General features: G+C 41.4%; 1 protein-coding gene across 1 annotated transcript in view; it reads right to left on the minus strand.

Annotated features, from left to right (window-relative positions):
• Positions 1-845: 845 nt before the first annotated feature.
• Positions 846-16,570, minus strand: part of LOC126190448 (uncharacterized) — a 167,523-nt gene continuing 151,798 nt past the window's right edge. Inside the window, exons 4-6 of the mRNA XM_049931022.1 lie at positions 10,744-10,883; positions 3,919-4,104; positions 846-1,172 (exon numbers count right to left, since the gene is read on the minus strand). Of these exons, the coding sequence (XP_049786979.1) occupies positions 991-1,172; positions 3,919-4,104; positions 10,744-10,883 (508 nt within the window). The 3' untranslated portion in view covers positions 846-990. The remainder of the gene's footprint in view (positions 1,173-3,918; positions 4,105-10,743; positions 10,884-16,570) is intronic.

The following is a 16,570-nucleotide window of genomic DNA, read 5'->3' on the forward strand; positions in this document are numbered from 1 at the left end:
CACTAACCTCACTCTGCTAGACCCCTAAACTCTCAGGCTACACCATGAAAATGCAAAAACATTAATAATTCAAACATCATTAACTTTGTACCCCATACTATATTAATAAAAAATATTTTTTAGATGATCTTTCTATGTATAACACTGAAAATACAATTTTCCATCATCAACTTTCTGGCAAAAAGAAGACACACGTCTTCATTTTCAATGTAGAATGTCCTCGCAAAACTTGATCAAAATCAGTGACCTGCATTTCAGACGCTACCCTTGTAAGTAAAGTGGGGAAAATAATTTTTCTTATTCAGATTAGTGACATTAAAAAGGAGAAAATTTTAGAAAATGCCGCTCATAAGTCATGGTCTTCTTGAATTAAGCTCTTAATGAGTAAAATTTCTATCTCATTTAGTAATTTAATATTAAAACTTGATCAGTTTATCTGGTTTCTGAAACCCTCTATAGGTAGGTGATAATCTTCCTCTATCATATAGATCAACACTTAGGTTGTGATGGGAATTTTGTGGATACAGACAAGGGTGCAGGAAGATTTATTATTTGTAAAACTGAGAGGGGATAGAATGACTGAAAAGTACTTACGTTCTGAGGGTTGGGTCCCATACTGCCAGTAGAGACATTTAATAGTAAAAAGGACTATTCATTGCATTTGGAACAGTTAGTTAGTTCTTCAGGATGGGAAGAGGAGTAGATTTCGAAAGATTGGGAGAAATATCCACCTGTCATGAAAATGAGGGGTGATGAAGATTTATTATTGAAACTTTACTTTTGAAAAGAAAATATTTGCAATACTGTTAAGTATCAGGAAATGTAAAATAATAATGTTACAAATATTAATAAAACTATGTTGTTTATTACTGTAACATTCATAAATAAAATAATATATAAGTCATTAAGAGACATATAAACACTTAAAGTAGGACATTGGCTCATTTCCTCCTTTGCCAAACAAGCCAGCAAGATAATGAAAACTTGATATCAGTAATAACGTATGGCATGATTTAGATCTCTTATGTACTCTGTTACAGTTCGAAGCTTGTCATATGAATCCACATGGTTTGTCACAAATTTCTGTATACCATATTGAGCAAATTTTGTTTGCCATATTTCACTCTTGTCAAAACTTTTCAGTGCTCTAACAATTGTTTCCTTAAGTTCACCTGTAAAAGGAAGGCAGTTTTATCAGTACTTGTTTGCTGCTTCTATTTTGAATAATTTATGTGGGTTGAATTTCTATATTGTAAAGCTGCGAACATTACATTAAATAAATAATGTTCTATGGATCTTATGGAGAGGGGTCTCTCTAATTTGGAAAGAAGTCAAGCACATACATATTTAGATGCAATATAATGAAATGCATTTATAAAATACAGTATTGTAGTGCTGAAATTAATTATAATATAACATAATACATTAATTGTAAGAGTTTCTGTGGATTTGCTGATCAGTTGAGTAGTAGCTGCCAAGCAGAAATCTCTTGAGTTGCACCTTTAATGCCACTACATTACCCACAAGGTATTCAATATGCTCTGAAAAATTGTTAAATATGTGGATGCCCATGTATTTCGACTCCTTTCTATACTAATGAAATTGCCTGCATTGTGGTAATCAAGTGTGGCTTCTTTACAAGGACAATGCTTTGTACCAAACAGCATTGAGTGTGAGAGAATTTTTGGCTAAAACAAAAGGACAATTATTTTATGCCTACTCTGCCCACTGGGTCTGCTGCCCTGTGTCTTTTTCCTGATAGAAAGACATAAAACTTAAATATTTTCAAGATACAGAATAGGTGAAACAATAACTGTGAAGTCAATAACTTTATAAACTGGACACCATTTTGAAGCTTATGAAATTTTGTTAATGTTCGGTGTGATATGGGATTTGCAGTTGAATACTTCTGTTTGCTTTTGGATATCCCCCTACAAACTAGCTCATGAGGAATCTGTTCAACATTTTTGCATGAATAATACAAATCTATCAAAGACTAAATGCATAAGAACAGTTTGTACCCATAAAATTTAATATCCAATTGCAATATACACTCAGAAATATAGATGGAGATATCATTTTGCCCACCCAATTCATGATTTAAGCAACTAGAATCACTAAGCAGTTGGCCTCAACCTAGTCTAATCTCTGTTGTTCTTGCCTCTTTCTTTCTTATTTATCCAATGAAGCTTTCAATAAAAAGAGAAACTTATTGTTTGAAAAGCTAGATAAAGAGCTCAGGAAAAACTTGGCTTAGTGTTTTGTCTGGAGTGTGGCACTCTATGTAGCTGAAACAAAGACCTTGAGAAGAACAGACAAAAGGAGGCTGGAAGCATTTTGGATGTAAGTGTGGAGTTGTATGTGTTTAGCTAGGTATGTAGAGTGGCTAAATAAATAGGTGCTGTAAAGAATAGGGGAGAGATGTAGACTAGGAAAAATAAAGAAGAAATGCCTTGTGATGGAACGGTTTCGACGTTGATTAGTGTGTGGGAGAAGAATGATTCTGTCTGCCTCTCTGTTCAGCTTTGTACTTCTCTCTTTTTTTCCCCACACTGCCTGCAGTGTGTGTCTGTGTGTGTGTATTTTTGTCCAATTTTTTTCTTCCATTTCACTTTCACAATTCATTTCCTTTGAACGTTGATTGTGGACAGTGTCTTCACTACACTTACTTTTCTGATTGCCATTCTTAATCTCTGACTTATTTACTACCCCTTCTGCCACTTTCTTACCTCACATCTTTTAAAACAGTCCTTCCAAAATTTATTGTTAATCTTTCTTTCATTTTCTCTGCCTATAATTTTCTTAGAATAATTTTATTTGGTCTATTAAAATACATTTTGCAACTGCTCTGTAGAATCTACATGTTTCATCATACAATAATTGAAAAGTGAAAATGAGGTAATAAAAATGTAGACCAATTCTATATCTCTTTATCTGTATCTCTTGATAGCAAATCCATTACAACACACATCATATCTCTGATCAGAGGTTGCTGTAAAACACTATTTTATGAATCGACCTTCTGTTTCTAATGATGTAAACTCCTGTTGCCATTTGATTTCCCATTTCTTTTGATGTATTTCATTGCTCCCGCGCGCGCGCACATGCACACGCACACGCACAACTGGCTGTGTCTGCACCAACATGGTGAGCTTATTCTCAAATACACTTTTGTTTCCTAACTTAGAATTCACGTAACTGTAATCAGTGTTTCTACGAGGGGACTTTGAAAAGTAAGTTGCACTTATTATGGAAAGCCAAGTAACTTTTGCTGAATGCTGGACCACACTTCCAAATGACACAAATAGATGACACTATTTTTCAACATAATCCACCATGTCTTTGTAAACAACGATTGGAGCACTCAAACTCGTTCAATTCCTCAATGATATAAATCTGCTCTTTGGTCACAGAGCCAGTTGAGAACCATTGTAGTAAAGCCCTCATCATCAGAAAATCTGCAACAGCTGTGAATCAGCTCCTCAAGTTATCTGGGTATCATTGTCTGTTGTCGATGTCAGTGACCTCACATCTCGGTCAGCATCGCCCCTGTGTGGGCGACGTTGGTCAGATTGTTGGTACTGATTAACTATGGATGGATGCATCGTCCATTTGGTCCATATGCTGCCAGAATTTTGTGGTGAATCAGCGTGCAATTTAGAGCTTTTGTCCACAAGAATCATACTGCCCCACATACTTCAACTATGAAATTCATTGCCAGCTGCTGTGTCATTCCATTCCCACAGAGTTTAAGTCTACATGTTTTATAATTGTAATCTAATTTTCCTCAAAATGATCTGCATGTTGTGTACATATTCTTTGAAGACATAATTTGCACAGGAGAAAGTCACACAAAGTCTGACTGACAGATTGTATTGATTTGATGAAAGTCTTCTACTAGTTAGACAAGTAACTCACCGTCCATACGCGAGTTGACGACAATGGGATATGGTGGTAATGGCCCTATGCTGTCCAATACAAGCACATCCTTTCCCTGATCCTGCAAGTATCTTTTATTGTAAGCAAGTGTATTTGAATCAACAGCTGCTGCCTCTGCTTGTTTAGTCAACACCATCTGAATGGATTGGAGATGAGATCCAGATTCTGTAAAAAAGAAAAAAAAACTTTGTTTAGCTCATCCTCATCTACCATCATCTTCATCTTCATTCTATTATTGTACATTTCCCCACATTAATGACACCAGCTACTTCATCCAGTATCTTTGAACTCCTGTCCCTTTACTAACAAGGGGAGGCCGCCAATTGTGAAATTCAGATTCGATTCATACTGCGCATAATAAAAGCTCATGGCCAGAGGTGTAATGTGGCAAAGCATGAAGATGCACTTCTCAGCCGTTGTCGAGAAAATCGACAGTTAAAAGAAAAAGTTGCGGTGAAATACTCTCTATGATTTGTAATTTCCTACAGCGTCGTGGCACAGCGTAAGTGCTCGGATTCGTAATCCGAAGGTCGCCGGATCGAATCTCTGGCCATGCAACTTTTTTTTTTTTAGTATTTGCTTTTTGTAATTTTTTATATATCTGCTTGTGTCTGTGTATATGCGGATGGATGTGTGTGGGCGCGCGCGCGTATACCGTCCTTTTTTCCCCCTAAGGTAAGTCTTTCCGCTCCTGGGATTGGAATGACTCCTTACCCTCTCCCTTAAAACCCAAATCCTTTTGTCTTTCCCTCTCCTTCCCTCTTTCCTGACGAGGCAACCGTTGGTTGCGAAAGCTAGAATTTTGTGTGTATGTTTGTGTGTCTATCGACCTGCCAGCGCTTTTGTTTGGTAAGTCTCATCATCTTTCTTTTTAGATATATTTTTCCCACGTGGAATGTTTCCCTCTATATATACACCTAAAAACAAAGATGATGTGACTTACCAAATGAAAGTGCTGGCAGGTCGACAGACACACAAACGAACACAAACATACACACAAAATTCAAGCTTTTGCAACAAACTGTTACCTCATCAGGAAAGAGGGAAGGAGAGGGAAAGACGAAAGGATGTGGGTTTTAAGGGAGAGGGTAAGGAGTCATTCCAGTCCCGGGAGCGGAAAGACTTACCTTAGGGGGAAAAAGGGACAGGTATACACACGCGCACACACACACATATCCATCCACACATATACAGACACAAGCAGACATATTTAAAGACAAAGAGTTTCGGCAGAGATGCCAGTCGAGGCAGAAGTGCAGAGGCAACGATGCCTGAAATCCCTACTCAGTCTGTTACCCCCGGAAACCATCCTTGTAACCATTGATGCCACTTCCTTATACACAAATATTCCGCATGTCCAGGGCCTCGCTGCGATGGAGCACTTCCTTTCATGCCGATCACCTGCCGCCCTACCTAAAACCTCTTTCCTCATTACCTTAGCCAGCTTCATCCTGACCCACAACTTCTTCACTTTTGAAGGCCAGACATACCAACAATTAAAGGGAACAGCCATGGGTACCAGGATGGCCCCCTTGTACGCCAGCCTATTCATGGGTCGCTTAGAGGAAGCCTTCTTGGTTACCCAGGCCTGCCAACCCAAAGTTTGGTACAGATTTATTGATGACATTTTCATGATCTGGACTCACAGTGAAGAAGAACTCCAGAATTTCCTCTCCAACCTCAACTCCTTTGGTTCCATCAGATTCACCTGGTCCTACTCTAAATCCCATGCCACTTTCCTTGACGTTGACCTCCACCTGTCCAATGGCCAGCTTCACACGTCCGTCCACATCAAACCCACCAACAAGCAACATTACCTCCATTATGACAGCTGCCACCCATTCCACATCAAACGGTCCCTTCTCTACAGCCTAGGTCTTCGTGGCAAACGAATCTGCTCCAGTCCGGAATCCTTGAACCATTACACCAACAACCTGAAAACAGCTTTTGCATCCTGTAACTACCCTCCCGACCTGGTACAGAAGCAAATAACCAGAGCCACTTCCTCAAACCCGGAACCTTCCACAGAAGAACCCCAAAAGTGCCCCACTTGTGACAGGATACTTTCCGGGACTGGATCAGATTCTGAATGTGGTTCTCCAGCAGGGATATGACTTCCTCAAATCCTGCCCTGAAATGAGATCCATCCTTCATGAAATCCTCCCCACTCCACCAAGAGTGTCTTTCTGCCGTCCACCTAACCTTCGTGACCTCTTAGTTCATCACTATGAAATCCCCAAACCACCTTCCCTACCCTCTGGCTCCTACCCCTGTAACCGCCCCCGGTGTAAAACCTGTCCCATGCACCCTCCCACCACCACCTATTCCAGTCCTGTAACCTGGAAGGTGTACACAATCAAAGGCAGAGCCACGTGTGAAAGCACCCACATGATTTACCAACTGACCTGCCTACACTGTGAAGCTTTCTATGTGGGAATGACCAGCAACAAACTGTCCATTCGCATGAATGGACACAGGCAGACAGTGTTTGTTGGTAATGAGGATCACCCTGTGGCTAAACATGCCTTGGTGCACAGCCAGCACATCTTGGCACAGTGTTACACCGTCCGGGTTATCTGGATACTTCCCACTAACACCAACCTGTCAGAACTCCGGAGATGGGAACTTGCCCTTCAGCATATCCTCTCTTCTCGCTACCCGCCAGGCCTCAATCTGCGCTAATTTCTAATTTCAATTTGCCGCCGCTCATACCTCACCTGTCTTTCAACATCATCTTTGCCTCTGTACTTCCGCCCAAACTCTTTGCCTTTAGAAATGTCTGCTTGTGTCTGTGTATATGCGGATGGATATGTGAGTGTGTGCGAGTGTATACCTGTCCTTTTTTCCCCCTAAGGTAAGTCTTTCCGCTCCCGGGATTGGAATGACTCCTTACCCTCTCCCTTAAAACCCAAATCCTTTTGTCTTTCCCTCTCCTTCCCTCTTTCCTGACGAGGCAACCGTTGGGTGCGAAAGCTAGAATTTTGTGTGTATGTTTGTGTGTCTATCGACCTGCCAGCGCTTTTGTTTGGTAAGTCTCATCATCTTTCTTTTTAGATATATTTTTCCCATGTGGAATGTTTCCCTATATATATATATATATATATATATATATGAGAATTACAAAAAAAAATACTAAAAAAAAAAAAGGTTGCATGGCGCAAGATTCGATCCGGCGACCTTTGGATTATGAACCCGAGTGCTTACCGCTGCGCCACGACGCTATGGGAAATTATACATCGTAGAGAGTATTTCACCGCAACGGTTTCTTTTAACTGTCGATTTTCTCGACAACGGCTGAGAAGTGCATCTTGGTGCTTTGCCACAGTACACCTCTGGCCATGAGCTTTTATTATGCGCAGTATGAATCGAATCTGAATTTCACAATTGGCGGCCTCCCCTTGTAAGTGGGTCTTTGCTTATCACTGAACATCAATATTCCCAGTGGCTATGATCTTGCTGTCATAGTACATTACCTCTCTTATTGTCATGTTGATTCCAAATATGGTACTTCCTTTCTTATAAATACAATGTGTTACACCAGTTTTCATAATTTCCCTTTTTGTTTGAAGATCAAATGTTCAGATAATTTGTACCTAACAAACCTGTTTTGTGAACCACTTTGCAATGCTGCATCCATCTGTTTCCATTATATCTTTTAGCAACACTGTTAACTAATCATAAAAAAGCAGCCCCTTTATCATAGAGTACCATCATGGAGAGTAACAGCTCAAACCCCATTCTCTCACGTCTGTCACAGATTTTTAGCATAATCTAAATTGAACAGCTTAACCATGATTCTTCCTATAGCACCCAGAGCGGTATTCTGTCAACCACACATGCTATGTATGACTCCGGACCATTCATGTAGAACATCTACCTCCACTTGATACCCCTACGAACAGCCGAGGTGTCCTGTGACATGCATGTCTCTTTCTAGCATATATGATGTGTACTAACTCTACTGTTTAAGAATGCCATTAAAGTAGTTGTTTATTTGCATAACAGCCTCCAGTGAACCAATACAAAGATCAAATTGTATCATCCTGTTGTAGAGCACATAATGGATTTCGTAAGCTGTCTTGAAATATCCCTAGCACTTCCTGAGCATTCAGTCCCACACACTATTCTTTGTCACTATCCTACATCTTGCCTTTTATTCTAGCCCTAGCCTTCCTTGTGCCTCTTCAGGTCCTGTTTGGCTTTATTTTCTTTAGTAATTTTTTTATCTCCCAATTTGTACAGATCTCCCTGCCCTCTACACAGTAACATCAAGCTACACTCTTGCATCACCGTATACATTGAAGAGAACTGTGACACACAGAGTAGTTTATATGACCAGTTTAGTCAAGCAAGAGTGTGTGTGTGTGTGTGTGTGTGTGTGTGTGTGTGTGTGTGTGTGTGTGCGTGTGCGTGTGCGTGTGCATGTAATGGAAATGTTAGCATGTTTACTCCATCAAACGCTATAATAATAGCACAGTGCTGTCTCACACAATACAAAATTTTCCATCACATAATACATTGTCTTCCATACAGGAGAAAGGCATGCTAGCAATGGCAATTGTGTTGCTCAACTTATGCTTATATGGTTACTGTAGGATCTATAACATGTGTATAAATTTAGCGGAATATTTATATTTTGAGAATAACTATTTATCATTTACATGTTTCATGGATCATAATTGCAACCTTTCACTATGATGTGGAATGAGTCAAGTTTACAATTACAGTACATCTTATCAGCAGAAGATACCCAATGTACTGAACACACACACACACACACACACACACACACACACACACACACACACACACACACACACACACAAAGAGAAAAAGAGAAAAAGAGAGAGAGAGAGAGAGAGAGAGAGAGAGAGAGAGAGAGAGAGATTTGTGTTTTAAGTTAAATTCTTTACATCACTGGGTAGCTGATCAAAGATTTTAATGGTAAAATACCTCACTTCTTTGTGTGCCATACTAAGGCTGAGAGATAGTGTAAAGCACTTCTCCTTCTCGTGTTATGTTTATGAATGTTGCTGTTGGTTTCAAACTGTGATGTATTGTTAACAATAAACTTTATAAAGGAGTAAATGCACTGTGAGACCATTGTCATTCTGCCTAATTGTTTAAACCATTGACAACCATGAGTCTGCCAGTGGCCACAGTGGAGTCCTATGCCTGACATCGTGTGCCTGCTGGTGGCCACTGGAGAGCTTCACAGCCGACATCATGACCTGGTCTGTCCTGTTGGTGAAACATCCATCTCTTAGCATGTAGCAGTCAACATGTTAAAGAACTTTATATAAGTGTTTCTGGACTGGACAGTACACATTATCCTTATTACATGCTTCTGGGCAACAAACACTCTTCTTCCTCAATGATAAATTACACCAGTATATAATGCCACATGATATTAGTGAATGTAAATAAGAAAATTAAGTCAACTTCTTTACATTTTCATCTTTCAAATCTCTAATGCAAAAGTTGCAGAGCTACGATGTTTATGAAGATCTGCAACATGGGACTTCCAGTTTAGGTTCTTATCAACATAAGCACCTAATAATTTAGAATATTTTCTTTTATTTATTATTTGTAGTGGTTTGATCAGCCCTTGTGGAACATTGAATTGTGTGATTAATGTTTTATTTAAATTCAGTGACAGTCCATTTGAAACTTCCAAGCAAATATTTTCATTTGTCGAAGTTACTCCACTATGCTTAATTATAATAGTTGTGTCATCAGCAAAGAGAATAATTTTGGTTTCTTGCATATATGATGGAAGATCAGTTATATATAAAAATAACATAACAAAGACTCCCCTGGTACTCCTTTGGTGATTATTCCCCACTCCAAAGATGCTGTTTCATTATGTACCTTTCCTGAGTTTGTTAATGCAACACTGCAGCCTTATAGTTAGATAAGATAAAACCAATTATCATCAATATGTCTAATATCATAATACTTTAGTCTCTGTAGGAGAATACCATGACCTGCAGAATCAAATGCTTTTGTCAAATCACATACAATACCAGTTGGCAATAATTTATCGTTCAGATTTTGTATTGCATGATTTGTGGATTGAATCTGTTTACATCTGCTTAAGTAACAGATGTACTGTTTCCCATATATGTTGTTGTTGTTGTGGTCTTCAGTCCTGAGACTGGTTTGATGCAACTCTCCATGCTACTCTATTCTGTGCAAGCTTCATCATCTCCCAGTACCTACCGCAACCTACATCCTTCTGAATCTGCTTAGTGTATTCATCTCTTGGTCTCCCTCTATGATTTTTACCATCCACGCTGCCCTCCAATACTAAATTGGTGATCCCTTGATGCCTCAGAACATGTCCTACCAACCGATCCCTTCTTCTAATCAAGTTGTGCCACAAACTTCTCTTCTCCCCAATCCTATTCAATACTTCATTAGTTATGTGATCTAGGTCACAAATAATCATTTCAAAAAACACAAGTTTCAGCTTCTTGTCAGAAGCACATCATAGTAACTGTTTCAACCACAAAGGTAGAAGGATGTTCATGAGGAATAAGAGAGATCCTCTATCTTAAAACAGATGCAGGCCAAAGAAAGAAATAAAACGTTTTAGCTCTTCTATAGTGTGTAACAATTTAATCTGTCAAAACAACAAATAACAAAATCATGAATTATTTACGATTTAAATCTGCTGTTCAGTATATAAAGTAAGTAATATTTCCATACATGCACATAAAGACAAAAAGAAATTATGTCCACTGTGTAAGTATGAGTACATGTTATAAATTAACAAACACACAGAAAATCTGGAGTACTCACGCAATGTATTTCCAAAAAATGTAGAGTTTTCACCATGTTCTTTTAGTGTTTTCAATACTATTTTGTATCCACTTAATGATTCTTCAGTGCTGTACGCCCATGTAGAACCACGAAGATCTAACAGCTCCTTCACATGTTTCCTGAAATGTTTACAACTGTAATAAAACAGTGTAATGCTTCATTACCTTCTAGAATAATATGTTGCCCATTACTAAAGTATTTATACTTCACACTTAAATAACTGTTTCAACAAACTTGTAAAGCTCTACACACAGTGTCAACACAGTGGCCAGTAAAGCTCCTTTTGAATAAACCCCACAAATTTATTGGCTTCCTGCATTTGCTTGGTGACTGAAAAAGTTTAAAATAAAGAGATAGAGGGGCTGGCCAGTACTTACCTCAGCTCAGTACAGCCGATAGATACACATAAAACAGAACCGAAAATTTACATTCCTAGCTTTCGGAACAAATGTTCCTTCATCAGGGAGGAGAGAGGGGAAAGAAAGGGAAGAAGGGAAAGGAGATTCAGTTACTCACAACCCAGGCTATGAAGCAACAGGGAAAGGAAAATAGGGAGGGTAGCAAGGATGGAGGCATGGTTGTCAGAGGGAAGCCAAAGATATTCTACTGTAAGTACTGTGCCAGCTTCAAACCAAAGAGGAGGCATACAGAAGTAAAGAGGTATATAGTATAAAGATAAACACAACTATGTAGGATGAAAAGATGCGTGAATGGCTAAAGAGGAAAGGGAAAGAGGAGAAGACTGAAGAGTAAATGGGAGTGAGGTTGTTTAACGTAGGTTCAGTCCAGGGGGATGGCGGGATGAAAGGATGTGTTGGAGTGCAAGTTCCCATCTCCGCAGTTCAGAGGGACTGGTGTTGGGTGGGAGAAGCCAAATGGCACATACGGTGTAGCAGGTTCCTAGGTCCCTAGAATTATGCTGGAGGGCATGCTCCGCTACTGGGTATTGGGCATCTCCCAGGCGGACAGTTCGTCTGTGTCCGTTCATGCGCTCAGTCAGTTTAGTTGTTGTCATGCCGATGTAAAAGGCTGTGCAGTGCAGGCATGTCAGTTGATAAATGACATGTGTAGTTTCACAAGTGGCCCTGCCTTGAATTGTGTATGTTTTACCAGTAGCGGGGCTGGAGTAGGTGGTTGTGGGGGGATGCATGGGGCAGGTTTTGCAGTGGGGTCGGTTACAGGGGTAGTAACCGCTGGGTAGAGAAGGTAGTCTGGGAATACTGTAGGGTTTAACAAGGATGTTACGGAGGTTAGGGGGGCGACGAAAGGCAACTCTGGGTGGTGTGGGGAGAATTTTGTCAAGGGATGATCTCATTTCAGGGGTTGACTTGAGAAAGTCATATCCCTGGCAGAGTAATTTGTTGATGTTTTCGAGGCCAGGATAATATTGGGTGACAAGGGGGATGCTTCTGTGTGGTCTGGGGGTAGGAACATTGTTGTTGGATGGGGAGGAATGTATTGCTCGGGAGATCTGTTTGTGGACAAGGTCTGCAGGATAGTTGCGGGAGAGGAAAGCACTGGTCAGGTTATTGGTGTAATTGTTGAGGGATTCATCACTGGAGCAGATGTGTTTGCCACGAATACCCCTGGACTGAACCTACGTTAAACAACCTCACTCCCATTTACTCTTCAGTCTTCTCCTCTTTCCCTTTCCTCTTTAGCCATTCACGCATCTTTTCATCCTACATAGTTGTGTTTATCTTTATACTATATACCTCTTTACTTCTGTATGCCTCCTCTTTGGTTTGAAGCTGGCACAGTACTTACAGTAGAATATCTTTGGCTTCCCTCTGACAACCATGCCTCCATCCTTGCTACCCTCCCTATTTTCCTTTCCCTGTTGCTTCATAGCCTGGGTTGTGAGTAACTGAATCTCCTTTCCCTTCTTCCCTTTCTTTCCCCTCTCTCCTCCCTGATGAAGGAACATTTGTTCCGAAAGCTAGGAATGTAAATTTTCGGTTCTGTTTTATGTGTATCTATCGGCTGTACTGAGCTGAGGTAAGTACTGGCCAGCCCCTCTATCTCTTTGTTAGTATTTGTTTCACATCTTATATGAGATTTTCCATTAATCATTTAGATCACCTATATGGTCCACATCCTTCATTGTTTTGTCCCTTTTGTTAGCTATCACTTACATCTGTCATCTTAACACTTTCTCTTTTTCAGTGTTTTATATATACATAAATAAATATTTTCGTCACCAACTGTGCTAGTTTCATCTTCTTCCTATTATCTTGTTCCGTTTATAGTACTCTTTTTTATTTATTGATTTATTTATTCAACATTCCATAGTTTTAACGTTCGTTATTCGCCAACAATCACTGCCAACAATCTCTTCCACACCTACCAGTATCATCCATTTCCGTCGATTTCCTGTTGCTGGCGATATTTTTGTGCCATTGGCCACAAAAAAAATTTTTTGGGACATTTCTGTGCCACCCGCGATTATTTTTGCGGCACGCGCGATCGCTTTTGCGGCACGCGCGATCGCTTTTGCGCCACTCGTTATCTCTGTTTTTGAGCAACGTGTGTTCTTTTCCCCTGATCTGGACATACTTGCTTGGTCTGGCCAACTTTTTCCGTATTTTTCTTATTAGTGGTCTTCCTTTGGTATTGAACATTACCAACACAATTTCTTTCTTTCTCGTCCTTCCCTCCCCGTTTTATTCCTTCTTATGATTACTATTTCAACTTTAGTTATTTAATTTCCCTACCCACCAGTTACCCACTATGTACCCTAATCCTATACCACATTATTTACATTCATTCCGGAAACATGCATTCACCGTAGCCAAACTGCAATCCCACATACTTTTCCTCTGGTCCTGCTTAACCTTTGGAATTATCCCTAAAGGGCTTACCTTAAAAGTTCCCATCTCCGGGTGTAATTCCTCCTTCCACCAGTCTCTCCTGGACTTCCAGAACCTTCAATCCTTAGCCCTTACCCAACTTGTCCTGAATCTCTACACTACTTCGTGTAACCACCACTCCCAACAGCTCCTATCTCTCTTCAAAGTCCTTCACCTCTCAAACCCTTGCTTGGAGAACACACTCAGGAACATCATCCTAGAAGCCAGCTGCAAACTTGAGTTCCATGCCACACACCACCTGAAAAAACTATCCACAGTGCTAGTGCAACACCTAAGAAGTGGGGTCCCTCTCCCTATCCCTCACAAACACCAACCACAACAGAACCTTCAACAAACCCCTCTCATAGCCAACAAACCTAGCCTAGCCACCCTACTCAATCTCCCCATCCCAGCACACACCCCACACAGACAAAATGTCAACTATAACCACAGTCAAATGCCACATATCACTAGTCCCAATTCAGTCCTAAACCTCTCATCCAGATCCCTCTCTCCTCCAGAGACATCTGTTCTATCAAAAGGCTTAACCTTTAGCCCCACGCCTAAATTCAACCACACTGCCCTGGTTAAAGATCTCCTCTCATTCACCCGGAACCTCAACTGGAAATATCACTTCACTACCCAAACACAGCCCCCAAATACTAGACCCAGTGTTGAACCCTGTCTAGAACAGTTCCGACTGCCTTCCCAAAGGGATCCTCCTCCCCTCCCCCAAAACCATCCCTTGCAGACATTTCAGGAATTCCTCACATCCAGTGTTGCCTCCCAGTCCTTCTTGAAGAACATCCCGACAACCCCCAACATCACCCCAGCTGAATCCCGTGCCATTAAGGAGCTGAAAATAGACCACTCTATTGTCATCCTCCCGGCGGATAAAGGCTCCACAACTGTCGTACTTGACCGTGTGGAGTATGTGGCAGAAGGACTGCGTCAACTCTCTGACACCTCAACCTACAAAGCTGTTACCCAGGATCCCATTCCCTCCATCCAGACTGAGCTGCAAAAAATCCTAAAAATCCAAGGTCCCTCACAAGGCCTCACAACGGCTTCCATAGACTTACTCATTCCACCTGAGCCACGTACCCCTACCTTCTACCTATTACCCGAAATCCACAAAGAGAACCATCCTGGCCGCCCCATTGTAGCAGGCTTCAAAGCCCCAACCGAACGAATCTCAGCTCTGGTAGACCAGCACCTCCAACCTATCACCCGCAGACTCCCATCCTACATCAAAGACACAAACCACTTCCTAGAACGCCTCAAATCCATTCCCACTCATCTCCCACCTGAAACCTTTCTTGTCACCATAGATGCTACATCCCTTTACACAAACATCTGCCCTTGAGCACTACCTCTCCCAACGCCCACCCGAAGATCTTCCATAAACCTCGTTCCTTATCACACTTACCAACTTCATCCTCACCCATAACTACTTCACTTTTGAAGGCCAGACCTACAAACAAATCAGGGGAACAGCCATGGGAACCAGGATGGCTCCGTCCTATGCCAACCTCTTCATGGGCCGCATGGAGGAGGCTTTCCTGAAGACCCAACAGCTGCTTCCCCTGGCCTGGTATAGGTTTATAGATGACATCTTTGTGGTCTGGACTCATGGTGAAGAAACACTCCTTAATTTCCTCCATAACCTCAACTCCTTTTAGAATCTGAATTTCACCTGGTCCTTCTCCAAAACCAAAGCCACCTTCCTGGATGTTGACCTTCATCTTGTTGAAGCTCACATCCACACCTCTGTCCATATCAAACCCACAAACAAACAACAGTACCTTCACTTCGATAGCTGCCATCCATTCCACATCAAACGCTCCCTTCCCTACAGCCTAGGTATTCGTGGCAAACGCATCTGCTCCAGTGATGAATCCCTCAACAATTACACCAATAACCTGACCAGTGCTTTCCTCTCCCGCAACTATCCTGCAGACCTTGTCCACAAACAGATCTCCCGAGCAATACATTCCTCCCCATCCAACAACAATGTTCCTACCCCCAGACCACACAGAAGCATCCCCCTTGTCACCCAATATTATCCTGGCCTCGAAAACATCAACAAATTACTCCGCCAGGGATATGACTTTCTCAAGTCAACCCCTGAAATGAGATCATCCCTTGACAAAATTCTCCCCACACCACCCAGAGTTGCCTTTCGTTGCCCCCCTAACCTCCGTAACATCCTTGTTAAACCCTACAATATTCCCAGACTACCTTTTCTACCCAGCGGTTCCTACCCCTGTAACCGACCCCGCTGCAAAACTTGCCCCATGCATCCCCCCACAACCACCTACTCCAGTCCCGCTACTGGTAAAACATACACAATTCAAGGCAGGGCCACTTGTGAAACTACACATGTCATTTATCAACTGACATGCCTGCACTGCACAGCCTTTTACATCGGCATGACAACAACTAAACTGGCTGAGCGCATGAACGGACACAGACGAACTGTCCGCCTGGGAGATGCCCAATACCCAGTAGCGGAGCATGCCCTCCAGCATAATTCTAGGGACCTAGGAACCTGCTACACCGTATGTGCCATTTGGCTTCTCCCACCCAACACCAGTCCCTCTGAACTGCGGAGATGGGAACTTGCACTCCAACACATCCTTTCATCCCGCCATCCCCCTGGACTGAACCTACGTTAAACAACCTCACTCCCATTTACTCTTCAGTCTTCTCCTCTTTCCCTTTCCTCTTTAGCCATTCACGCATCTTTTCATCCTACATAGTTGTGTTTATCTTTATACTATATACCTCTTTACTTCTGTATGCCTCCTCTTTGGTTTGAAGCTGGCACAGTACTTACAGTAGAATATCTTTGGCTTCCCTCTGACAACCATGCCTCCATCCTTGCTACCCTCCCTATTTTCCTTTCCCTGTTGCTTCATAGCCTGGGTTGTGAGTAACTGAATCTCCTTTCCCTT

Source organism: Schistocerca cancellata, chromosome 1 (assembly GCF_023864275.1).
Source record: "Schistocerca cancellata isolate TAMUIC-IGC-003103 chromosome 1, iqSchCanc2.1, whole genome shotgun sequence".
In the NCBI taxonomy this organism is placed as follows: domain Eukaryota; kingdom Metazoa; phylum Arthropoda; class Insecta; order Orthoptera; family Acrididae; genus Schistocerca; species Schistocerca cancellata.